Raw genomic sequence first — 27,979 nt, forward strand, 5'->3', positions numbered from 1 at the left:
CATAACAACAATATAATGGCTAGTAAAGAAAAAGTTTCTCACTTCCAACGTTTTTATTAAATGCTGCATGGTTTTAAATCACGAATCAACAGTGTCTCCTTTATTTAAGGTTACTATTTTTAGCGACAACTAATTTTAGCGATTTTTTCAAAGCAAGATTTAGCGACTATTTAATCACAGGCAGACCACCCAATGTGTTCGTGGTTAATAATTGTTGACATAAGGTTATGTTGAAATCAATGGCGCATATAGAAGATATATAGAGAAACATTGCGTCGCTTCGATTTACTACAAAATATAAAATTAACTCTAAATGATTCAATAAAAGACAAGTTAAGATGAAATGTTGAATGAGTCTTGTGTCATGTCTTTTTGCCGCCCCGAGCCCTTTTAAATTTATTTTCCTCTTTGCCCCTGTTGTGGCATGAAACCTGGGCACTATTCTCTGACGTCACGCTTCACAACAAAGATGGCGGACGAGGAGGTGGCATCAGTACGACATGCAAAAGAAAGGTGGTCACTGTTGTTTGCACTCAAATATACGATAGAATGTATTCTTATATCTGACTTGCAAAACAAAGTGGATAATTCTGATAGCTTGAAACGGGTTAAAAACGACATGGAACGCATTATCAAGCACGGACAACGCGGACATCAAGTAAGCTGAATTTCATTTTACAAGGAGATTTCATTTTAAACCGCAAAGAGTTAAGCTTACTCATTACGTTGAAAGCTTATTTAAAGGCTATATAATTTTCACAGATAATGTAAACACCTGCCTATAAGAACAAGTGGATTAAGAACCTTCAGGCTGAAATTTAGCCAATAAAGCACCAGATATATAAGAACCAATTTAGCCTGATAAATCAAACAGGTTCTTATTTAAAACAAAAATATCTCATACTGCCAGCCTCTGAAAATAATATTTCTTACGTGCCAAACAACGAAAATGGGAAATAAAATTGTCAACCCCTTTTTTGATTGCAGAAACTGAAAGGACAGGCCTTCCATTCTATGTTTGTGAGGACACGACTTGCAATTGAAAATATTTAACTTCCGAAAATCGACTTTTACGACTGTGTATTTGTGACTGTGTATTGATTATTGATTTTTGTAATGCAATGAAGTAAAAATATTTTTGCATTGTTTAAAGGACCCTAATCAGCCTCCACCACCACCAACAACAAACAACTTTTATGCTAAATGATCACCCTCCTTTGGTTTCCTCGTTTGAAACGGAGGCAAGCCAAGTTGACAGAGCCATATCGACTATTTCGGTCATTTATTTCAGAGTTTGGCAGTAAAAGTTCGTTCATATAGGATGGGCTTTGGCCATTGATACGTTTGTACACTTGCGTTAAGATGTTTATTTTCACCTCAAGCACACTTCTGGATGCGAACTTGAACTCTCTGCAAATTCCCCAGAGAACACAACGACCACACTGCAGAAATAGATGTTTTTTTTTTTCAAATTATAGCTTTGTAGTATTTTTCACAACTGAGTTATTACAAAAACAATTTGCCAAAACAATTTTGTGAAAATTTCAGTATTTAGTTTGTATGCCACAAAGTTTGTCCCTCTTTCGGGCTCAAATATAACGGCTTTCATATAGTTGTACAATCAGCACCGGTAATTAACATAACATAAATTAACATAACATAAATTGCTTTCACTTATTATCTTCTAAATTATCATCACGTCTCAAAATTGAAAATGGCATAAAACCACTAATTTATTACAGATACATTATGTTAACTTTTCTTTAATATATGAAATACCCACTAAAGTAGTGCAAATTATTTGCCAGATAAAGTTATTTGCTTCTGTTTTTTTTGCTTTTAAACAGGGAGCTGATGGCAAGATTGATAAGAACAACACAAATTCAATGTCCTTATCTCAAGGAGATGTTCTTGAGAGTGTTTCAGTTATCAGTGGAGAAGAAGACAGTTTTTATCAAGCTTTGCTAGATTGTAGCTTGTCTGCTTCAAATCTGTTAGAGCTGGTAAATAAAGAGGAAGAGTTACAGTCCTTCTACCAAGGTAAGCCACCAGTAAGCATCATCCATTACTACTGGTATCAACTTATTACAACTTAGTAATAATCCTTAATGTCGCATAACTAAGAAGATATACTTTAAACACCTAAAATAATCAGACACAAAAACCACACAGTATATGGTGTAAAGGGTGGAACACTGACCGGCAATCGTCGTGACAGATGAAATTCCATTTCATGACTGAAAGCCAAACTTATCTCCCCAGCGGTAAAACCCACGCTGGATTGGACAAGTTGGCAAGGCCAAAAGCTTACACACCCTAGAAGTCTATCTCTAAACTGCACTATGAGCTGACTTCTGGTCAGCATCATGCTAGAGTGTAGACAGTTGTAAAGCCTTACTTATCTCCCCAGCACTACGAGCCGACTCTGCCGGCACGTGCTGGATGGGACAAGAAGAGGCATAAGAGCATAAAGTAGGGCCACTAAAATAGCGAAAACGAAGCTTGGGGAAGTCGCTGCGACACTTAACCGATAGCATCATCAGGGTGTTCATAAGGCACCGGAGATCGGAGAATTCTCCTTCTACTACGTAGAATTCTCCGGCTAAATTTCAAAGGCCTGTAACTATTTTTTTTATAAAGATGCAGAACCTCAATCAATCTCCGGTTACTTTACACTATTCTCCTGCTATAACGATTCTTAATTAAAACCCTGCATCATGCAGGAGGTGAACCCGGGTTTATTCAATTAATTACAACAACAAATAAGCCTCCAAAGGGAGGGAGGGTGGGAATTACAAATTTGGAGCTAATTCACAGTAACACAAGCGATACAACTAGCGAATGATGCTATTTAAAGTTCATTCTATAAACTTTTATAGCCAGACAGTTGTCTGAATTTAGGCCAATGGCAAATAGTGTACCATAGAAAGTAAAGATCTCATGCAGGCTTAAACGAAACATCAATAGAGATATTTAAAAGACTAGCCATACAAGATGCGTGATATAATTGTACCAGACAATGTTGCAACATTTGTACTTAAACGGCCATTGTAATCATTGTCCTTTCGAGACAAGAAAGACATGTACATGTATACAGGTCCATTGCGTTACATTACAATCAAAATAAACAGTAACAGCCCAGCAGGGGCCACGAGCAACTCGCTTCATTAACTGCACTTTAATGTTTGGCCTTAAAGCTTTAACCAATCAAGTGTTGAGTATACTCACAGGCCAATCTGATTGGCCTGTGGTAGGTTAGGATTAACCTTATTTCTGTTTGTAACACATAATTGATATACGTTTACATTTTTAGGATATGCATTTCTAAGAAGTGCTCCTCACGTTGAAGCAATGTACACTTGTATACAAGCATTTGAGAAAGGTGACTGTCAACTGCTTGGTAAAATTGATGATGTGCTGGTGAGTAATTTGTGCCCAAAGTACATTACCAACCTAGTGTGGAGGTCTAAACAACCAAATGCGGACCTTGCCAAGCAAGCATCCAGTTTTGTCATTCGCCCAAAACCTGTTTTAACTCACAGACGTCATTATTGATGTACCGCTCTGTCTCGCATTTCATAAATGTTGCAAATCGTTTCGTTAACTTTGTAAAAACACAATAATATTCCATGTGTCCTGACGAAAGATTATTATCTCCATACTTTCATAATATGCTGTTTCGATTTTACTTCTAACATCTTTAGAAGCAGATAAAACACTTTTGCCGTGATGCAAAAACCGGCGAAAGGAACAATACTCCTGTGATGGAGCGGGTTCATTCAGTATAATTGCCTTCAGTTGTCTAACAAACATTCCATTGCACATTGAGCATTCCAGCAAGCGCTCATCAAAACTACAGAGTCTTCCGCCACTTAAATTAACTTTTTGCATCATGGAAGCAGAGCTATCATTCTTGTCATGATGCTTTTGATCCGCGAAATATGAAATCAAGTTTATGGAGTGAGTTAACTGTAAACAGACAAGATTTATTTCTTGTCACGACACTCCGGAAACATCGAAGATAAAATCAGGCTTGTCAGAGCATGTTTATTCAACAGATCAAACAAAAACTTTTGCTTGGAAAAATAAACGGGAATCATAATAGCGCATGATTTGAAGCTAAATCAATCTTTGACTTCAGAGATTTTTTACTGTTACAAACAGCTTTGTAAACCTTGTAGAAGCGGAGATTTAATTCTTGTCGCATTGCTCTTTAAAGATAAAATCTGACACTTGTCAGTGTGTGTTTGATCAAACAAAAACTTTTGCTAATAAAAATAAAGCAAGCATAACCGGCGCTTGAATTACCTTAATGTAAATCGTGAATTGTTTCATTGACTTCTCAGAGCTTTTTGCTGTTATAAACACCTTCGTTAACTTGTACAAGCGGAGATTTATTTCTTGAATGTCGGACGCTCCTCAAACAATGGAAAAAAATCAAACTTGTTGGCGCATAGGTTAACAGGTCGAACAGACGAAAACTTTCGCTCGCAAAAAAAAGAATGCAAGGATACTCAGCACATCATTTCGATCTTAATCATGAGTTTTCCGAAGAGTTAAGAGTGTTTGCAGTTACTAACACCTTCCTAAGCCCCTTCCGAACAGAGATATAATTTGTTGTGACACGCCTGAAACACTGTGAAATCATGCTTGCTGTCGGCGTGTGTTTATTGAAAAGATCGAAAAAACATTTAAAACTAATTTGTTATATTCCTTTGCCGTTATAATTACCTTGATTTCAAAAAATGCTATTGCCTCATTCTTCCAAACAATCAGCTAACTTTTTTGAAACTAAAGAGCTGGAGTTCTTAAATTATTTCGCTTTTGAGCGATCGAGTTAGTTTCAAGTCGCTTTTGAAAACCGGTTTTTGTGGATAACCCACTCATTAGGCTAAAAATTATGCACAAACCCTACTCAAGTGGGGTTTGTGCATATTTAATGAATTACACACTTTGTTCGTCTTGAAGATGTCATGTATACACAATCTGAGCAGAAATTGAGGATCATTCTAAAAAAGGATAAATAAAAAATAAATAAATAAAAAAAACTCCCAAATGCCACTTTCCGCAATTTCAACGTCAATGTCAGTGTTCTTAATATCTAGTGAGGTCTTCTTTGTGCCCTAGAGTCTCTTAGACAAATGAGTGCAGATCTTAATAATGCAAATAAAATTCGGCTTCTGATCCATGACATGGATCAGAACATGACTGACATGATTCATAGATTTCTTTCTCCATGGGCTGGACAAAGTTATTCTTTGATTGTTAAGGTCATTAGCGTTTCTAGGGGTGGTGAATGTTCCTTCAAAAAAGGCAAGTCTTGCAGCATTTTAGCCAAATTCAGGGGTCTTGTCGTCTCAAATTTGATGCCTTCTTGGAGTAATTTTTCTTGGACAATTCTGTCCAAGGAGAAAAGGCGCAGTGAATGAGGTTAACCCTCTGTGAAGCACCAACCCATGAAACAAGGCCAGACCACAACACTGGGAGCTCTGTGCTCTACTCCTTGCAACCTATGGTTTATCACCCTTATCCGAGAAGAATAGAACATCTAACCATTTACAGATGTCATAATTATTGTTGCAAAGGCAGCACATTGTTTTCAGTTTTTAAAGGACACTGAGTGTTGGTGCGGTCTGGGAGTGGAACCCAAGACCTCCCACATAACAGCACTCTACCAACTGAGCTTACTGGTCTGTAGTCTAATATCCCTACCTTCTTTCCTCTGAGCTTTAGGGATTTTAAATCCCTTTACATGTAGCATCTGCTCTGGATCTGTAGTTAAGAGTCTCCCCCCTTAAAATTTTAGTCCTTGATCATGAGCAAGCAACTTTAACATCTGATATATTCTAATACCACTAATAATTATATATTTAATTTAAAGAGGATACATGTTTATTTAACAAGCTGTTTCCAAAAAAAATTGTTAATAAGAAACACAGTGACTTTTTTTTTAATTTTTTTGTCCACTTTATTCAGTGAATTAACTCAAAGTAGATGTTCTGTGTGAGTGCTGAGAGAGATGTGAATAAATAAAATACTGGTACTGATTAAAAATGACTTATATTTATATTTTTAGTTAAACAAGAAAAAATCCATTGAGCTGTGGTTGCATGAAAGTGCATATTTTAATGCTGGCTTGGTGCAGTCATCACTTGATGACATCCAAGGAAAGCCTGTGGATGAGTTGTCCTCTTCAAATAACACAGACAGCAGTAGTGAAAATGATGACTTTCAGATGCTTTCATTTTATGGTTCACCTACAGAGGATAGTCAGATCGAAGTGGCTGATTATTCAGCTCACCATCCAGCTGTTCTTTTAGAGGAAAATGTTCAACTGTATTCCACAAATTCTAGTCAAAACTTTTGTTATTTACCAGGAAATATTGATGTTGATCCTAGCTGCATTGAAATTAGCAATAAAAAAAGTACTTCTCAGAAAGAAAATGCAGTTGGAGAAAGAAACAGATTGACTTTGCCTCTGGAAGGATTATCAGCTTTAGGACCATCAAAAATAGGACCGAATGTAAGAGCAACTTTGGCATATGCTGCCTTGTCTGCTGTAACAGAAGGTGAAGAGACAGCTACTAGTCCGGCTGCATGGTTTGATGGAAATGATGAAGACCAGTTCTATAAACCTAGGAGAGCTAGCACTGGTAGTCTCAGTGAAAATTTGCTCTGCTCTAAAAGTACATTTTGCAATAATGGGACGTTAGAAACATCCACTCTTCCAACTGTTAAAACCGGATCTTGTGACAAAAAACTTAGCAGTACTAGTGAGTCTGTTACAGACCCTCAATTAACAAGAAAAGCTTTTGGACATAGCAGGTCGAAATCTGATCAAATAGGTGTACCAAAACTGAAGAAGAATGAGTTTCTGATTGAAGGGCCAAGGTGCAGTGAAAGTAAGAAGCAAGATTCTTACAATGGCATTAGCAGATTGTCATCGTCACTACCTACTACTTCAGGTAAGAATACTTATTATGAGAAATGCTACAATTAATACAAGTGCATATTCAGTACTTACAAGTGTCTATGATTGTTTTTTTGTATTGTTTTCTGGAACGGTTTTCACATCAGTGTTGAAAGTTAATCACCACATTTGCTTTGATTTTGTATTACTACGATTAGTGATTGGTTTAAAAAATTTGTGCCAGTTATCCAATCAGAAGTAAAATCAAAACCAATTGCAGCTTGCTTGTGCACGTTTTTCCATGCTTCGCACCGACTATAAATTATGTATTTGCTTCGAATTAAAGCTCTTTTTTCTAACCACAAAAGGATACCATTCACAGATTATGTGTGTAAATTAATATATGTCTATAATTATTTTTCATTTATTTTATTTTATTCATTATTCATGTATTTATTTCCTCGGTTTCATTAGCATTACTTTCTAGAGGCCTAACACACTTCATTTCTTTATTTCATTTATTCCTGATCGATGAGTGTTGATCACCTCTGTATATCGATAATAGTTGGTGCACAATATTATTCATTTCAGTCATTCCTTTTTATTATCTCTGTAGAATCTTTGTACTTCAATGATCCATATTTGGAGGATCCCTATCAAGAACAATCCTTGGCAACAATTTTGGCGTCACAGGACTTCAGCTCATGTGAATTAGATAAGGTATTCAACAATTTTGCTAAAAGTTACTGAAACCCATGTCGGTTATTCTACTCAAAGGTTTTCAATTTTTTTAGTGCTGTAGCTAGGTTTCTTGTAGTTGAATATATTTAGCTGCTGGGGTAATAACATTTTCTATTTAAATGTCTTTTGTAACAGGAGAATGCTCATTTTAGCATATCTGAAGCACTGATTGCTGCCATTGAGCAGGTGTGTTTGTACCCTAATTACATTTCTAGCAGCTTGTTTGCTCAATAGTAGTTCTGGTGATAAACAACTCGAAAGTACTGTACCCTAGTACATGTAGGTTATTCTTAACTAACTGGCAGCCATTTTTTGTTATATAAAAACAATTTTCATTTTTCAGGCTGAATGTGTTCTTATGTATATGGCACTTTTTCAACCAAATTTCAGCCTGAGTGTTAGAACTTAATCCACTTTTTTTGATGCGGGGTTTTACTGTAGTACTACAAGAAGAGCATAGGGTTTTCTGAAACAAATAATATAGTCATTGTGTTCATCTGCAAGTATAATGTCGATACAATCCATGTTTTACCTAGTGCTCTCAGTCAGGTGCTCCCCACCCCACACCTCCATCACAAAAATAATAAATTAATTAAGGGAAGCCTCGAGCCAAGTGGCCCATAATTATTTGCCTGAGATTACAGTCAACTCTCTCTTAACGGACACCTCTGTAAGACAGACACCTCCATAAGATGGACACCTGGTGATTGTCCCTGCCGTTTTTCAGTCATTTTACTGTAACCTAACTCCCTATAAGACGGACACCTCTCTAAGATGGACAACATACACTTTGAAATCATTAACGGACACTTGAGAAGTGTCAGTTTTTATCATGATTTATTAGTGAAAAATACTTCCAAACTTCAAATTGACCTAAAGCAAAGTTACCGGTAGTCAACGCCCTAAGGATACTTGTATACCAAGCTTACTAACCACAATGACGCTTTAATGGATTACTTCTCTTCTTACGTGTATGGACACTAAAGAGGTCGTTTTCTACTTACAGTGTTACAGTTTGTACATGTAGCAGCTCTCAATTTTTGCTATAACAAGCAAATGCGGTCCTTTGATTGTTTTAGTCTTGTTGCAGTTAGCAAAGGTTTGTTGCATTGTGCAAAAGTTTAGCCTTGTACTCTCAGAATTATTGGTGTCATGTTACTTTGACTCTCTACAGAGCGGACACCTCTCTAAGACAGACAGCTGCAGCCGGTCCTGAAGGTGTCTGTCTTAGAGAGAGTTGACTGTATTTTGGATTCTGTAGCACAAAGTGGCCAGGAATATTTTTCTTCCCCCCTGAATGGGGTGCACGTCCATCACAGGGTATCCCCCATTATTATGATGCTGGTACCCATTTATACACCTGGGAGGAGAGAGGCACTATGAGAGTGAAGTATCTTGCCCAAGAACACAACACGGTGACCCCGGCTAGGGCTTGAACCTGTACCAGAGTCCAGCGCACTTACCATTAGGCCACTGCGCCTCCCACAAAAAAATAATTGATATCAATTTATTAATCAAATACAAAAGTTTACACCATAGTGCACTTGTGTTTAGCGGTTAGCAGACGACAGCTCACTTAAACAAAATTCAAGAGGTGTACATGTATCATTTCTTTTTTACTTAAAATTCCGAAGAAAACATAGAGAAACAAAAAACTATTAGCTGCAACCTATAATGCAAACAGAGAAAAATGTTAAAAGGTAAACATGATATTTACACTTACATGACATACCATAAGGGTATGCATTACGTTGTAGGGCGATTTCAGTAAGTGCGTGTATCGAGAAGCTTTGCCTAAGTTTTGGGTAAAATCATCTTCGAATATGATTTCAATCCTGGCCCAATGGACTGAAATTACGCTGGTGATATATTTATTACAAATTGAACTTTGTATAAAAGAAAATCTCGGTGAGCAGTCAATTTGTTTTTAGTAAGTACCATGGTTGATTTGCTTTAATGTTTATTTGCTTTAATTGCTTTCTGTGTCGGGTTTACTGCTCTATTTGACAGTAGAATTTCTGTTTTGGGAAACTGTTGGTAGTCTGTCGGTGGCTTGTTGGTAACATATTGGCCAAAGTTGACCAACATTCTGTTAGGGGGAGCTGTTCTTCACATTATTACCCAAAAGTGCATTCTGCACTAAAAAGAACTGTAATTAAAGTGTACCTGGTCCAATATTATTTTTCCAAATCAATATTGGCAAAAAGCGCACTGATTGGTTACTTTCTCTCTTACTGTAACTGAGAGGTTCCCAACAAAAACGTCCCCTGGACTTTCTTGCTAAATCAACGTTATCAAAACAACTCCAAATTGCGCATGCAGGTTTGTTTACGTGTGCTAAACACTGTCCTTTTCTTCGTTTTTCAGAAATTATGTATGCAAAAAAAGGCATTTTGCAAGCTTACGTGCTCCCAGTCAGCCAGCAGTCTGAGTTTTCCAATGCATCGCGTGTACATCTTTCCCTGTAGGGTTTTCTAAGCGTCTACGGAAGACGAGAAACCATTTAACAAGCATTTCTTCGACTCGCTGCGCATGTTTTTTGTTGATTTGAGTAGAGTGGGACTGGATACTGCATTGTGACGTAAGGTCACATGTTAGAGGCGGAAGAGTTTGAATTAAGCGAAATGGCGCCTGTGAAAGTAAAACGGAAAAGTTTATAGTTTTAGCTCGATTGCGGCTGCCAGGTGGTTGAAGGACATCATTAAGTCTAAATACCTGTAAGTTTACAGCATCGCTCAAAGAACTGATCATATGAGTGATGTTTCTGCCTTTGTTTTGTACAACAGCGCTGTTTAGCGCTTCGGAAAAAATGTTGCAAACAAGGTAGTTTGAGCCTGGCCGCATAGAAGGCCTAATTATAAAACAAGAGGTTTCTTGCCGGGAACTTCGTCAACGCGAGTTTTACAGGGTCCGCTTGGGTTCTGCCGCGACAAAGTTGCCGAGAAGTGACCTGGTTTTAGACTTTAAAAAATTCTTTATAGGTTTGGGGGGGGGGACCTCCCCTTGCAAAATTATTTTCTGTGCCTCATTAAATATTCATCAATCAATAAATCAATCAATCGATTCGTGCCTTAGTTTATCTTGTTTTCGCGGGATTTTGTAGATGTGTGATGATGTAAGGAGTGGAGAAAGAAGTGAGAGCAAGCCGGCGGCACTTAACTGAAAGCAAAACTAGTATAACAGTGTGACAACACGAGCAAACGTATTCAATCAACAATCAGTCTTTATTTCACTTTCACCTCAAAATTACAGCTAACGGTAACAGATTACAATAGTCTTGCTCAAAACAACAAAAAGCAGCTAGCCGCAAGCAGACTGCAGTGAAAGCCAGCCGCTTGAAACGCTAACGTTAACCCTAACCCTTAAACTTGGGTTTAGCTTTTTAACCCTAAATTTAGAATGAAACCCTAGCGTCCATAGGCGTACGGGCACCTTCGGACCTGGGGGGGCGGAGACCTTGTTGCCCGAAAAAATAATGGCATGGGTTGAAAGCCGAATAAACAGGCATACGACATGGACAACAGAACGTGCGTTTAATTAATCTTGTGACGTTGGCCAAAGATGTCAATGCACTGAATCCTTTTTCTTCGGCGCTAGGGTTACCCTAGCACCTAGGGTAACCCTAGCTAAGTGCTAGGGTTACCCTAGCTGCTAGGGTAACCCTAGCGCCTTGTAAACGCTCTGCTAGGGACAACTCGCCTACCCGGGACAACTTTATTTTGGCTCCAAAAAGATAAATATGTTTAAAAATTCCGACAATAACAGCGAAAGGTGACCAAGAAACATCGTGTTCATTCACAATTTGTCGTATTTTTGCACTGGAACGGAATTATTTTCGAATAACAGTTTCTAACGACAAAATTTTACAAGGTTAACTGAAGCGTAACCGGTGTAAGTTGACCCGGGTAAGTAGGGTTACCCTACCTGCGAATTTTGCTTGTAAACCCGGGCTATCTTCTAACCATTTTTGCTAGGGTAACCCTAGCACCTAGGGTTACCCTACCTGCTTGTAAACAGGCCCTTAGAAGATGAACGGGTTGAAACATATTGTTGAAAGTTTTGAGCTCATTTGAGTCAAAAGCATTAGCTTCCTTACATTTGTAACCGTATCGCAGCTTTGTTTTTGGGTCCACCGCTCGCAAACGTTCAAACTATGGAAAAGCTGATTGCAGCTGAATCGTGCAGAATTTGCGAGAAAATCGAATATGATTATAGCAATTTGCAAGAGGAAACGAAAGCAGATTAATGAGAAATTTGGACTTTTGAACCACAAAGTTCAGTATATTTCCAATATTTTTTTCTGTTGATATAATTCGTTTTGATTGTAATTTTGAGATTTGTCTGCTAATTTTCTATTTTTTCTCTGGCTTGTTGCTCGAATTCTTAGCGTTTTGCCCGAAAAATTTTGGCACTGGGGGGGCTGCAGCCCCCCTCGCCCCCCCGCCTTGTACGCCTATGCTAGCGTCAGACCCTAACCCTAACCCTTGGGCTTTAGGGTTAAGCTTTTTTCCCTAGGGTTAAGCTAAGGGGTTAGGGCTAGGCCTGTAATCCCAAAACTTTAGCTGACTTCATCGTTTTGAGAAACAAAAGGTTTCCTTTGTTTATCGTTTGTAAAAGAAAAGACAAAAGAAGCCGCGCGAGCAAAAACCTTGTCTTTTTGCATGTGTAATTTTTCAAAAACGAAACAAAGACCAGTGAAATGAAAGACAGGACAGTGTTAAGCACACGTAAACAAACCTGCATGCACAATTTGGAGTTGTTTTGATAATGTTCGATTTAGCAAGAAAGTCCAAGGGACGTTTTTGTTGGGAACCTTTCAACTATCCTAGTCGTATATAATAAATAATGTATTAATAATGTTCATGTATAATGATGTAGAACTGACGTGAGGTGCTGTCTGTGCAGTTGTAATATTTTTCATTATGTGATCTGTGCTCTTTAGATGAAATGTGATGAAGTAAACTCTTCAGAAGAGGAAGAAGATGAAGAGATCCTTCATTTGAAAGAAGAACTTGAAAGAAAGAGACGGGAGAAAAAACAGAGAAAACATTTGCAGGAACAGGCTGCCTTTAGTGATGAAACCACGCAATCAACAACTTCAGAACCAAGCACATGGACAAACTCATCAAGTGGGTCTGATAAAAAGAATCTCTTATTGTGTAAAAACTGCAAATATGAGTATCATCCAAAGTAGACAGTGTAGCAGCAAGAGATGTTTGAACTGAACCATACATGTAATATCCGGTACACAAAAAATGCAATTAACTTTTATGTAACAGAGATGTCAAAGTGAAGAGTTTGTCATTATTTCTTTAGGATCTGCATATGAGAGTGAAGATGAACTTAGTCCTGAATGGGAAGAGATTACCTCATCTGATAAACAACTCCAGGAATACAACACTGACTTCTCTATGCATACTGCTACACTAGTGTCGGTTGCAGACTTGGATCCTTTAACAGAAGCAGCAGATAATGCAGAGATCAAGCAATCCACTCAGCTTTCAGCTGAGACTGTAGCAAAAAGTCTGCTGCAGAAGTTTGCCAACAGGAAGCACCCAGCTGCATCTGAGCTGCAATGGTTAGTTTCATTTCAAGATGCTCCTCAGTGTTTACTACCCCTACCACAAGCTGTTGCAGTAGCACCAGATGATGTTCAACAAGTTGAAGCCTCAACACAGAAACCTGTATCCAAGCAAGACTCATTACCAGTGAGTACTTATATGATTGCATGTAACCACACTTTGATAACGTCCTTTGATAATTATGTTGTTAAGAGTAGTTTAAATTAGTAACTATTAATTCATTGTAAAATGATCTGATACTCAACCACTTGCTCTGTGATATTTATGGACTCTTTTGTTAGACAAATACAAATTATAAACTATTAAGCCTGATTGTTCTCTTCAAGGCTTCACATGGAAAACCTGTAATTTGGAGAGAAGTGCACGATTGTGTATCTACTTCACTAACAGATCATACTACTGTAACAAAATTACTGGTACAGTATTGTGCAGAAGTAATGCAAATGAAAAGCGCACATTTCGTATATTGTTTTCCTGACATTTTTTCCAATTTTCGCTTGCTAATTCAGGATGAAATTCGCAACGCTTTGAGCAATATTTCGTTAGAACAAAGGCCAATAATTCAACGAATTGTCGTAACCACCACAACAATTTGCAATGCTACGAGCAATATTTCACTAGAACAATGCAATGAATTGTTGTTTCGACAACGACAATTCGTGACAATTCGTGAGCGATATTTTGCTAGTTCATCTGTCTTCAAGTTAAGTTCTCCATGTGATTGACAAGATGTAATGTCATGTAACATACACAAAAAATATGCTGGTAATTGTTTGGAACTGCATGCTCTGATGCTTGCTAACATGAAGCGAACTATCGCTTTGACATCTTTCGACATTTCCCGCCATTCCAAACAATAGGTGTCGCAATGAAAAAATATCGCTCCAAAAAGCCAAGGAATTCATCAAAATCCGTTTGTATTACTCTTGCACAGTACTGTATGTACATAAAACCAAACTGGAAATACTAGAATAGCAACCAGACAGGAAGTAAATTTGTCTTGTAACAGAATGCACACACTTGACATTTAAATTGAGAACTACAGAATGTCTTGTAAAATTATGTATGTTATTTATATAATGATGGCACTTTATTCCTTAACAAGTGGTAGAGTAACTGCACACATTAGTTATATCATTTATGGTAACTGAGATCATGCCCTCTCTCCCTACGTATCACTCCAGGGTAGGAGGGCACGATACATTTACTTGTTGGATCGTATGTAAAGAAACCAGATTCTGGTTTTTCTTCTGATTGGTCGAGAAGCAATACTCAATGAAGCAGTTTGGACTGATTGGCTGTCGTATATTACAACGAGACTTCCGGTCAGAAGCTGGTGGCCTAGACGAGGCATGTTTATTGCGAGAATGTGCTTTCTTCTACATTAGCTGAAAATAAATAAATTTCAGTGTAATTCTCTGAATGCAGAACAGAAACAGTGTTCAACAATGCATAATTTGTTTTCGTGAAGATGTTTGGGCAGTTCTTCCAATGAGTTTTGGTAAAAAGTTTAATTTACCAAACAATATTCCAGAGGTGTTGGAATGTTTAGCAGCATGATGCTATCCGCTGTGAAACAGAGCTCTCTTGTCGGTGAATTTCTGTTTTTTTCGAGCTGAAATAAAGGGATGGCATCTTCAGCTGGTAAATATATCTTTGTGAGTGCCATCTCACCCTGCTTTTAAAAGCATTTTTATTTGAACATGGGGAAGTTTTATGCAGACTGTAGATGTACAATTATCCTGCAGAGGTTTTTCACGCCTCGTGAAAATCGGAGTCCGAATTTGCCGCCAACTGCAAAGAGTGGTTTGACAGTTTGACGACACTTAGTTTATTTAAATTAGGGCGGTATAAGGCATTCTTTTTCCCCTCTCCCTTTCAAAAAGAGACCGCCTGATTGCTGGTATCATTTATGGTAGCATATGCTGTGTTACACTGAACCTCTTACAGCTTGTATATGCAGTGAGTTAAACATGTTTTTAGTAAATGTACTGTACAGTAGGGGCTGGATCGAGTTGTCGGTCCTGCTTTTGTGATGCAGTTTTTATAGCACCGTCGTAAAATGACAACTACAAAAGTGCTAATGTTGATGTGAATATGAACAGCTTGAGTCCTCATTGCCACAAAGTGTTGCGCTTATCATTGAAAAGGAAGGAAAAGATGCAAATACACTGTATGGATGAAAATGGAAGTTACTGTGCATCACCATAAAAATAAACATTTATTTAAGAAGACTTAGTTGCATGGTTAAGAAAATTTTTACTGGTTTTATATTTAATTTCAGTGTCGCATAAGAGGAAACTCAGAGTGGGCTCCTCCCAGAGCACAGATTATTTTCCATGCTCACAAACCCCCAAGGTTTGTATGTTACATGTGATAACCATGAACTCTCAGGCATGCACGTGAGTGGTTAGTACGTGGGAATTTTGTTGAGTGCTGTCCAAGATTAGGTATCTTAGCTACCATGCATTGTAGGTCATCGCTTGTGATGGTGGGTCAGTCGGTCGGACAAAAAAAAAGAATGAACACTTGAAGGGGTCAGGGTTCCAGAGAAAGCAGGGCTGCTAAGTAAGAAAGCCTGGTTACAAAGCCAACTTGAAAACATGGTCTTTTCGTTCGTTATTCCTTATCTATGACATCATGATCTTGACAGCTGCTATTTATACCGGGGAAGGCTTTCGGTATACAACAAGAAACGCATCAAAGATGCAGTCAACTACATTGTTGTACTGTGCTTATTTTCTGTGCTACTCATCATGATCAGTTTGTTCATACTAGTATGTTGTTGTTAATCAGGGCTCGAAATAATTTCCAAAGAGTCTCTGGACACGATGACCGGCCAAATTCATTTTAGCTCGGTCACACCTCGTTTTTGCTCGGACAAAATTGTAACATGTAGTTTTCCAATAATTATTAAAGATACATAGCAAAACAACACCCCCACCTTAAGAAATAACATTCCCCAAATAAATTATATTTTTACTACAAGTAACAACACTGTTGACTGTCAAAGTTAGAGTTGTCGTCCGGAATCTATTTTCTGCTGAATGAATTGTTTGTTAATTATATATATGATGTCATGTGCTTACCTCAGTTAGGAACCGTATGGTGCACGTTCTTTACAAAAAGTTTCAAGTTTTAAAATTTTAAAATTTCCTTTATCAATTGTTACTGTTTTAATTCTATTTTCCTCTTGCTTTTATGGCAAGAAAACGTTTCAAGAATGTAATGCACCTATCAATAGTTTGCCCCAGGATATGGGGGGGGGGGGGCAGGCAACCCCAGGGGAATTTGACATTTTTTGGAATCCAGAATTGAATTCCCCACCCTTGGGCACCTAGCGAATGTCAAATTTCACATATCTCCTCTTAAATTTCTAACCCAGCAGACCATTTTAGATGTCAAAATCCCTACCCTGGGAGAGCTTCACGATGTCCAATTCCCGTGGGTTTTGAGGTGAAAAAGCAAACTGTTGAAAAAAAAGGAATTTTAAAAGTAACCAAGTAAAGCCAAGTTATTTTCAAACACGAAAGTGAAACTTGCTCAATTTATACTGAAAACATCAATATTCAATATTCTGTTCCGCATTCCTGGATTAAACAAACAGTTCCACAAGTCTTCTTTCCATATCAAGGAAATTTTTTATTGAAAGTGGCATCTTTCTTGAAACAGAAAGCCTATTGTAAATGATTTTCTTCCAAGCTTTATATTAAGACCGTAAGACATTTGGCCATTTACCCAATATCTAAGAAATAAAAGTTTTCTTCGCAGCACTTCACTTGCTATAATTTAGCAACTTCTAGTATATTCATGAAATTCATAAATTCATCAGCCAAAGCATTGGATGATCTGTTAAACGATACTAAACAGATAGGAAACGGTTTTCTTTTTGAAACCCTGACCGTTTTTGCTTTCCAGGTCACATTTTATGCAGCCTCCTTAATTTGTTTTTTGGAGAAGATAAAAAGATAAATCAAAATGTACTGTGACCTTTCTGTGATCAGTATAACTGTTATTAATTTGTGTTTCTGCATTATCTTTCAGGAGGAAAGCACTTATGAGCCAGCAAAACTTCAGGTGTGCTGGCTGTGGTATGGCAGTGGCTCCAGGTAAGGGTGTGGATACTTTGCTCCTATAGAAATGAAGAATCTGAAAATGGATTTTTTTGCCATCACTATGCTGTAAACACATTTCGCCATTTAAAAAAATAAAATTAACACAGTAGATTCACTAGCAACCTTTGTGGCATTAAAGGTGTTATAGTATGGGATACATAAATTAATTGGTTCCTTGGGATTAGGCAATGGTTAATAGGGCGGGTAAGGTTTATAGGGAGAAACCTCATTATCTTTATTTTGTTTTGTTGTGCTGCCTTGTGGTAGTGTTGGTCCCTCAACGCTTATGCACAGTTTACACTTACAACACGCCCCTTCCCCTACACACATTTCCCATCCTCTTATTCCCACTGATCTCAGTGGTGATTTGGGAACCCATTAATTTGTGGATCCCATACTATAACACCTTTAAAGCCACAAAGTTTGCTAGTGAATCGACTGTTTTTATGTATTTTTTACACAACAGATTTTTTTAAGCTAAAACCATTTTAGCATACAAAATCTTTCACCATCGAAATAGTTCTTTTTTAGCCTCAAGCAAGAACGTTTGTGAAATGATCAATGCACACTTCACTCGTGACAATTTCTAAAAAGGATACAGCTTCCATAGGCACATGGTGGTTGTTCTAGAAAACCTGCATCCAGTTTAAAATGACACTTCACACTGATCAAGCTACAATCTCCTTTAATCGTAAATTATTTTTGTATTTTGATCAAAATAAGTGCCTCAAAACTCAGGGTTTGAGACTAACTTTTTTGCCAGCTAGCTTATTGGCTAGTAACAGCTTAGTCACACCTTGCTCACCACGAGTCTCCCATAGCTCAGTGGTTAGAGCGTCCAACCGGTATTCTGGAAGGTCATGGGTTCGACTCCCGTTGGGGTAACTCAGAAAATCTTTTTCCGAGTATTCTACTTGAGAACGCTTATTCATTCATTTAGCTTTGATTTCACTAGCCAAAACCAATTTTCTGCTAGCCAGAATGCTCAGGCAAACTTAGGTTTGGGCAGTAGCACTTTGCTGTCTTCACTGGCCCTGTTATCATAATTTTTCTTTAGGGTTAATTTTTAACCCTTTAACTACCAAGTTTCTGTGACTTTTTAAAGGTTTTTTCTTGGCTTAGACATTCTGTAGAACTTCGTGATCGCATATAAGAAGTTCAAGTAAAAATGTGTGCTGTTTCGAAACACCGAGGGCTCAAATTTTTATTGTGACGTCAGTAGTTGACAGTTGCTTCCTTCGTAGGCGAGCTGTTGGGCTTTGATTTGGCATGTTTTGTATTTATAAGTGATTTTTTGAGTCATTTTCCACTGCAGAAGCCCCCAGGCTGGCATCATTAAGCTAGAATGGTGGGTAGAGGCCAGCGTCTGAAAGAAACCAGAGGTGAGAGATGATTTTGTCTTGTTTGGAACGCCAAAAATGTTCGAATCGAAAGTTGGCGATTCATGAGTAAAGTTGTCTCTCTGGCCGTTCTGTGGGTGGATTCCGAGACCTTTCATGGCAATTTGGACGAATTCTGACTTCAAAAAAATGCAATCGGTGCAAAATTTTGCTGGCAGGATTGGGTGGCTCGACACTTCAAATAAAAAATATATAGAATAGAGGTAGGTAGACTTCCATGCCGTCGCCATGACTGTTTTTCCCAGGCATCCCTTTCGGTCAACAATGAGGAAATTACAGGTTTGCAAGCATAGCTCTAATAGAATAGTAATTGCTGAGTCTGCTGGACGATTGATGGGAAATTTCCTTGGTGAACGGAAAGGAATAGGGTTGAAGTTTGCTGCAAATGTAAATATTTGAAGTCAGAATTATTTTTTGCATTAAAAAAATGGAAGCAAAGATGTGTGTTTTTTGCTGTTGTCCTGTTAGATAGAAAACAGGCATTTTCAGATTTACTGCTGAACAAACAACCATATGCAACGGAAATCAAGAGTTGTAGTCAGTTAGTTGGCTTTTAAAGCTATGAAAGTTATCACTTTGCCATAAAAAGCAATCATTACTATCATGTGTCCAGATATGTAAAGGCTAGAGATTTTTTAATAACTGCTGGTGTTTTTCGTACAAATTTGTACGAATGGTAGTTAAAGGGTTAAAAGGTAAATTTTTGGTAATTTCAGCTTGTCCACAGTTTTTGATTATTTTAACATGACAACAGTGTACTTCAACCCTCTCTCTCTCTCTCTCTGTATGGTTTTCTACAATCAAAATCAAATTCCTGAAATTTTAACTAGCCATTCTGGCTAGTGAAAGACCAGAACCAACTAGCCAAAAATGCATTTCTACTAGCCTGTAGCAAGTTGGCTACCGTTAGTCTCAAGTCCTAAAACTTACCATGTGACATGTACCGTATTTTCACAGCAAAGACCGCTGGGCCAATGTACTTTTTTCAAATCCTTTCCCAAAGAAACCCACAAAACATGAAATTCTCACCCTGAGTTTTTTGGTTCTTAAGGCTACTGAACAGGTTCGCAGGTCAGATTTTTCGGAAATTGTGATAATTATTAGGCGTACATAAAGAATGTAGTCTAGGCTTGCTTTAGCAGAAAAAAATTTCCTAAATCTCTTTTCACCTTAAAATTATCGTAAAACACCTTTTTGCGTGACTCATTACATGACAGTCTAAAGGTGTTGAACTGTCAACACCATTGGACCTCCTGCGTAATTTTAGCATGGGAGAGCATTGCTCGCTTGTCGATCTTGCCTGTGTTCATGGCCATTTTCCTGCGAGTTTTGGCAAACACAGGTGATTAGGCCTGATTGGTGTCTTTAGGTGTTAATCCGGAAGACCACTCCCAGGGGGCGGGTTATGTTTACGAAACTTTTTAAGACATATTTCTCAACTAAGTTTTTATTGCATTTTCCAACTTTGAGTGGATACTTTACATACAGAAATTTATCATAAAATAGTGAAATTTCGCCCAACGATACATAAATCCCTACCCTCCAAAAATGTGTTGGGCTTAAGCCGATTTTTTTTTGTTTTAATTAAAGATATAAGTCTTTTCGTTGCCTCCATCCAAAGAAAGTGCGTAAGCGAACATCAAGTTTAATTAACTTAATTTGAAATCTGATCAAAAGAATCCCCAACACACTTTGTAAGACAAACATCTGCTGAGTGTCATGGAGATATTATTTTTATCTTACAACAAGAGCTTGCTGCATTTATAAACATCGCTTTATTTGCACTTAACTGAACAAAGCTATATCGATATTTGATTTCTCGAGTTAAAAACATTTCCACATCATTCTTGGTTCTCTAAGCTTTAAAATGATGTAGAGTTTTAAGTGTTTTCCTTAAACTACATCCCGTATGAATGATTTTGTGGAACGCACCCGCGAACCTGTTCAGTAACCTTAATTAATAGCCACCCTAACTGTACAGTATTTGTAGGTTTAAGGATTTAACCTGATTTGCAAGCCTCTTGCAATCCTTAATGAAGATTAGGTACCATGTGTACACCTATGCTAATAATTTCTGTTGATTTATCTGAGATTCCCCCTGCAGGTTCCAACTAAATCTCCTAGTATCCCTGCACACAAGTTGACTGATCTTCCAGATAAAGAAAATTGCAAAAAATGTATCGTGAATTTTCACACCAATTTTTTATAATTATTTGAAACGTTTTACGATTGCATGATCAGCTGAGCATTTTTGGTTGCCATTTTTAAGGTACTTTCAAACAAAATTGGCAGTCTTGAATTTGTATTTTTTTTAGTTTACCATCTCTGCAGGTGTATAGGTGACTGTTCATTTTACTTTGCATAAGTAAGTATATTTACCTTGAATTAAGAATTGTTTTTTCCTACAGATTACATGAAGCGATTTCGGTATTGTCATTACCTTGGGAAATATTTCTGTAGTACTTGCCATAGCAATGTTTTGGAAGTCATTCCAGCTAGAGTGATAAGGAAATGGGACTTTACCAAATATCCTTTAAGTATGTACAATAATAATGACAACTTAAAGATAAATTATTGTTAAAACCAAATTACAATAAAGTTGATTGTCAAAGTCATTAATCATCAATTAAAACATTGTAAGTCATGTCAGCTTGGATAGTCTCTGCTGTGTCAGGATCATCAAACCTACAGGGGGGGGTAGTGCAGCTGAAGGGGCTGTTTATAACCCCTTGCTACATTAACTCCTTGTGACTAACTCTTCCATTACCTTTTCTGGCCGATCTTGCTGGTTATTTTATTTCCCAGCAGTCAAAAATGCACAGTTTGTGTGATTTACAGGCAGTGTAGCTAGCTGTGTGCTTTCCAAAGCAAGTTTGTGTTAGTTTTATTTTCACAAGGCTGATTCCTGACATTAATACATGTAATAATCAAACCTTACTTGCCCTGCATTTAATGTTTTTCCAACAAAATGACATTGTTTCAAACAACCTTGCTCTGCATAGGACATAGAACTTTATTAAAATTGTTCTCTTACAAAACCCTGAGGCTAACCCACATAAGGAAACTAAAAACCCTTGTGTCTGTAACATGTACCGGTATTCATCCCTTACTTTTTGGCCATTTGCAATAATTTACAGCAAACATAGTCAGTACACTGGCAGTAGATGTTTGCATTCAGTTGACTATCCCCTGCATTGCCTTACGATGTCTTGAAATACTACTACACAGTCAAACCTGGACACCAGTGAATCATGTGCTCTGTTGTTGTGCTGATATAGAACTTTTAAACAAGAACAAAGTAAATGTCTACACCTTCGCAAATACATTATATATGTATACATTATTATTCTGTTATTATTCTTTGAGACAAGTCTATAAGAACATGACAGATTAATCTGCTACAAGAGTTTTCCCAAGGACCAAGAGAACTGTCGGTATTAAGGAGATGTTAACATAATTTCCTAGATAACGTTTACACAAAAGTCACTGGTTTTATTAATCGGGTAAAGATTATTAATTGGCCAAGATTATACAATGTACAAAGGTCCAGTTTGGTTTATGTCCTTAACTTTCAATCAGATATGAGGTTTCAAACTTCGCAAGAGATTTATTACACAGAATACACTTTGATCCTTTGTTCAACCTCATGGATCTTAATCCATCTTTGTATAAACGCTTCCGTGTTTTGGATGGGTTGAAGGTAATTTTGAATTTGTTTTTGTTACACATGTACTTGCAAGTGTATTACCTTCGTTGATCTGAATCTATTGTTTACCCCATATGCAGGATATCCGAAGACGACTTCACTTTTTTAAGTCCTTCATTCAGACCTGCCGAAAAGCAAATGAGTAAGTTTTTTTCCTAGGAGTTACCTTCATTTGAACCTTACAAATCAAATAGATGACATATTTATTAAGTCTACATTTTTCAAAGAGAAATTGATTTTATTTTTTGGCAGATTAGCAGAAGAGTTCAGTAAGTTGCCAGATCATATCTGTGGAGAACCACATCTTTATTCCATGCATGACCTTTTACAGGTAATGTAAGGACTTACATAATTTTGTGTAATTATTAAATACTGTACATAGGGTTCCCTTATTTGTTAGGGTGGGTTTCAGATCAGAACTCAATACCGGTAATTTACTTCCATCTTTTGGCAGTCTAGCTTGATATTTTCAGACCTTCTTAAAGCTTTATAAATTTAAATTCCCCCTTTTTTTAAAAAAAAAAAAAAGACCCAGCTGATTTACATGTAAACAGAAGAGCTCTTCAAAAACATATTTTAAAAATGGATATTTCCACAATGGTTGAACGTCACTAGTAAGAGTTAAATTGTGTCAGTCTTGGTTTCCAGGGCCTTTGACCCACAAGAATTTCCAGCATGCCATTTTTCTGTGGAATAATTTTTTTTCTAGGATGGAGGTTCACTTTTGGGATTTGAACCCTCAACTGTCTCACTTATATTGCATACCAAGTAAATTCCTTTTTTTCATGTGAGCTAGCCCTGCAATCTCTGTAATGTCAGAGTTACATGATTGTGTCAGTTAACACTCGCCCACATTGAAGGCTTTCCAGTGATGCTGCTTGTTCTCTCAACATCTCATTATTATTTTATTTATTTGTTTATTTATTTATTTATTTATTTATAACAACTTTATTGAAATTAATTGTCATGGTCTTTACCATTATCATCATCGTCATCATTATTATAATTTTGTTCCCATTAAAACATGCACATGCGTGAACAGGGTTACCTTAAAATTATTCCAGATTTTCCAACATGTCAGAAGTCATTTTGTTGTGTGTCCTGCAGGCTCATCATGGAGATCTACTCCTCTTTCTAAGGAATTTAGGAATAGAATCCCTGTCCCATATCAACCACTGCCAGGTATGTCACTAACCAACCAACTGAATGAGTGCAGCTAAAATGTAGCTAATACTGTTGTATAGTGACAAGAAGTAATTGGGCCAGCTCTTGAACAAAACACACACTTAAAAAAAAAGGAAAAAGAGTTGCATTGTCAAGTAACCAGCCAGATCATTGCTAAGTTGTCACTTTCTGGAGGATAAAAACAAACAAATTTGAACAATTGGCAGGGTCACTGGTCTGACTGGGGAGAGGTGGACACACAACACAACTGTACTATTTTGCTGGCACTTATTGCTCTGAAATGAGTCTCTTCACACTAGACAGATAGAATGACAGACTTGAAAGGTTATTACGCTGAAACAGAACCTGCACTGAGGTTTTTCAAACTTTGTCTATTGATTGTTAATATTTGAAATAAAAATGGGGATGCCCATGTTCGTTTACGAGCAACAGCACCTTGTTTATACCCAATAAATCCTCGTAATATCACAATGATTATAGTCACGATTGCTTGTCACATTTTCGACAATTGGTCCATATATATAAAGTTACTACTCAATTCAAAACGTCACCATACTCGTTTTCAAGAAAATGGCTATTTACTGCTCTGGCAAGGTCCAGCCGCAAGGAAAAAACTGCCACAATGTGCGCATGCTAAACATGCATGAAATTATGCGCAGTAGGCATACGCAATGCAATACTGGGGAATTACTTTGTTATTTTTAACTTCCATATAGCTGTGTCTTGCCAAAGGATTTATTTGTGAATATTGCAAGAATGGAGAGGATGTCATATTTCCTTTTCAACTTGACAGAGTTGTACAGTGTCCAGGTAGGGTGACAATATTTTCCAAACCTTTTCATGATCATACCATTAACGTACCGCCCTTTTTCAAAGGTCTTGTAATGATTCCCTGTTTTCCCAAAAGGATTTTAATTAGTTTCCACGCAATTTGCTGTGAAGTTGTTTAAAAATCAATGACAGTATTTCACCCCGCACTTACACTGTGTATTGTAGGATTTTTCCTTTAAATACATTCAATATAGCACGTCTATCAACAAGCCAGAAAGGGTTTATTTTTATTTTATGTCCCTCCAATTAATTTCTACAACGTGCTTTATTGCATGTAAATAGGAAAACCCTACAATAATAAACACAGTGTAAGTGCGGTTGAAATACTGTTACTGCAAGTTGATTGGTTTACGTAAATTTTTAACGCTGTGTTTTGATTAAAAAAGTTAAACCTGAAAAGGTGAATTTGTTCGTTTGTGTTGTACTTGTCTATAAAATCGGAGGGGATATATTGCATACCTGTCCTCCAATTTTGTACCACGTGATGTATTTGTCCAATGAGCACGTGTGAAAATTAATCGGTGGGTTATAATTGGGAAATATGTTTGCTCATATTTCAAAATGTCCAGCGGTATTTCTATCAGCAATGGTATTTTGGAGGGTTGCTATTTGGGATGACAGTTGCCATGCCAAGTTTAAAACAAGAAGATGTTTTCCAAAAACCACAAATGGGAAAGCTGTTAATGACGGTATTTGTTCATTACTATTTACAACTAATTAACGCACATCGTGTGAGTTTAAGTTGGCTTGCTGACAAAGAGCACAAATACATTCCTGTTAAAATCAGCATGGCATTGTCTCAATTGTGTTATTTATTTTCATACAGGCTGCCATGCATCATTTCACAAGGACTGTTTTGTTGAGGGAAAATGTCCGAAGTGTGAGAGAATACGTATAAGGTAAAATAATATCAGTTTGTTTTAGAACAATGATAAGTAATTAATGGAGTTAACAACAAAGAGCGTCAGCGTTCCCTCATGGTCAGCAGTGTTTTGGATACGCCCATGGATATGACCAGGGCTCCATGTGCTCTCGATTTCAGGCGTATTTTTAGCGTTGGCCAGAGGAACGTTGTTTGCCCAGTAGTTAAACGTTTAGTCTGTTCTCCCCCTTCCCTCGGGCTCCCTCTCTTTCCACTGTTTTATCAGTGTGACAGGTGTCTGTCCTACTTTCTGCGTGAGGGGCTCATGGCTGGGTTGCCACGATTTGCCAGCCATGGGAGCGGTCTCCATCTAGGAGCCGGCTGCCAATAATGTAAGCTCCTGGATCTCCCAGGCACCCAACCTCCATCTAGCGATGCATTTGTGAACGAATAAAAACAGCCTTGACCGTACTTTGTTCTGTTACTATAAAGCAATCAATGAAGAGGTAAGAGCACAAAAGAAGTGTACGAGCTGCAGGTGGCGAGTGATTCTTTTTACTTCCTGAGAGCTCCTATTACTTCCTTGAGTACTTTATAACAGAACAAAGCATGGCCAAGGCTTTTATATTTGTTTTGTTTTGTTTTTTATAAAGATTTTCTTACTGATGAAGAGCAATTGGCTTTTAACAACATTTATTCTAACGATGCACTCGACGTGGTGTCATGCATGTACAAAAAAGTGCAATTATGGCTTAATCGGAGACAGTAAATTATAAGTTTTAAAATACAATTCTTCCGATTGTTTGTTATGATGGCTCTGCTAATTTGAAGTTTAAAGCTCTTAATTAACAAAAATAAATAAAATTACCTAAAATACCGTGACCTAGGCAAATTGGCAAATTGAATATTCAATCGACCTCGATAACTGGAAACCTCGCTAACTCGAACTGTTTTTCCTTTTTCCGTTAGAGTTCGGGTTACCAGGGTTCAACTGTATACAGTCGTAAGGTAAAAATCATTCAAAATCTATAGACTGTGAGCGTAAAGCTGTCACCGAATGAAACAACCATTTTGTTCTCACTCTTGGAATAAAATTGTTTTTAAATCTGTTTTTAAAGCCCTGGACTATGATAGTCCACCAATAAACTTTTAGCACTGCTTATCAGTAGCCCTCGTATTAAAAGGGGGTAGTCCTAGATTTGTACAGCCTTACACAAAGTTATGATTCTTGGAAGTTTTAAGATAATGTGCAGAGAAATTAGCAGAAAAAAAGATGAATAAAATCTCCATGACTGTTACATTTATCTATCAAACTTCAGAATAAGGGGTTCTCTATCCCTGCAAATTATTTCTTGTGATTTTGCCTCGCAATGAATACAGGATACTACTACCGTATATTCATTAGTCTAGTCCCCCACGCAGTTAATTCACTCCTCCCCGCCAATGGCGTTTGTGGGGATGAGTGAAACACAATCGTCCCTAAAAGCGACTGCATGTATTTTTTTATATACCAGAAAACAGTTGTTACAGGAACCAGTGTCTCCAGAGGAAGAGTGCAGCCTGGATCCACCCAACATACCTTGGTTGCAAAGAATGTATTAGAAACTTTAACTGGAATGACTGGAGTTTTATTTGACGCAGAAGTATCTGTAGTATTTATAAGGTTATTTCTACAGCTTGCCTGTTTTCTGGCATGTCAGTAATAACCTTGTATTACCTTTAGTTTTTTCGTACCTTCGATAACCTTACATATACAGTAATAGTATCATTACGTGTTCTATAAAGAAATTAAATACCTACCGTATTTCCTTTTTTAAGGGCCCACTCTCCAATAAGCCCCCCTTCTCTAACGAGCGCTTCTTCAAATTAATAATGAAATATGAAAAAAATACACCCACCTCCTAAAGTAAAAAATTTAAAATAAAAGTATGAGGTGAGAGAAAGACGTATTTTACTGGTTTTATGCTTATAACGAAATTTTACAAAATTATAGTCGGTTTAATCGTGGACGTCGACAAAAAAATGTTTAATTTTATTTAAAAAAGGCCCTGGGCATGTAGCTGAGGAAGCACAGTATCATTGTAATATTTGCCTGGAGATAACAATTGTTGAAAGTGACAACTTTGAACATTTTAAAAATCTAGTTTATTAAAGCATCAAAGCATTAGAATTTTAAATACCTGTACATGTGTATATAACACCGGGAAATGAGCTGTTTCCTTATTTGATATCTTGGCAAAAGGGCGTGCAAGTTTGTTTATTGCTCAATTTTCAAAAGAAAGCAAGGCCAATGCCGTTTGTGTTTCATGTTAGTCTCGTAGTCAGAGTTAGAATTTTTTCCACATACAATGTTTCAAACAGTATTTATGATCTTTAAAGTAAATCATATATCATTGTTACTGTTAAAGACAAAATAATAATAACAAGGTAATAATTATTTGTACAATATGTGTAATAAATGCCTTTTTACGGTAAGGAAGAAATATGTAGTAATCAGAATATAGAAACAAATCAAGTGAGGCAATTCTAGAATGAATTTATTTTTTTAACAATGAAGTTTGGCTTTCTAGAAAGTAACGTTATTTAGTGGCCTAAGGGGCCTGTCCAAATAAATCAAATAGAATATGTTCTTACCTTTGTCATTGTG

At 37.2% G+C, this 27,979-nt stretch overlaps 1 protein-coding gene across 1 annotated transcript; it reads left to right on the top strand.

The window, feature by feature from the left end:
- Window positions 1–467: 467 nt before the first annotated feature.
- Window positions 468–27,965, top strand: LOC144663824 (run domain Beclin-1-interacting and cysteine-rich domain-containing protein-like). Its single transcript, XM_078524886.1, has 18 exons — window positions 468–658; window positions 1,848–2,040; window positions 3,314–3,420; window positions 6,077–6,965; window positions 7,527–7,630; window positions 7,787–7,837; window positions 12,594–12,780; window positions 12,968–13,359; window positions 15,518–15,591; window positions 17,278–17,342; window positions 21,157–21,274; window positions 22,328–22,448; window positions 22,535–22,596; window positions 22,707–22,785; window positions 23,562–23,636; window positions 24,356–24,449; window positions 25,297–25,369; window positions 26,847–27,965. The coding sequence occupies exons 1-18, from the start codon at window positions 470–472 to the stop codon at window positions 26,932–26,934; spliced, it is 2,961 nt and encodes a 986-aa protein (XP_078381012.1). The 5' UTR covers window positions 468–469; the 3' UTR covers window positions 26,935–27,965.
- The last annotated feature ends 14 nt before the right edge of the window (window positions 27,966–27,979 follow it).

Source organism: Oculina patagonica, chromosome 8 (genome assembly GCF_052425735.1).
Source record: "Oculina patagonica isolate OP01 chromosome 8, crgOcupat, whole genome shotgun sequence".
Taxonomy (NCBI): Eukaryota; Metazoa; Cnidaria; class Anthozoa; order Scleractinia; family Oculinidae; genus Oculina; species Oculina patagonica.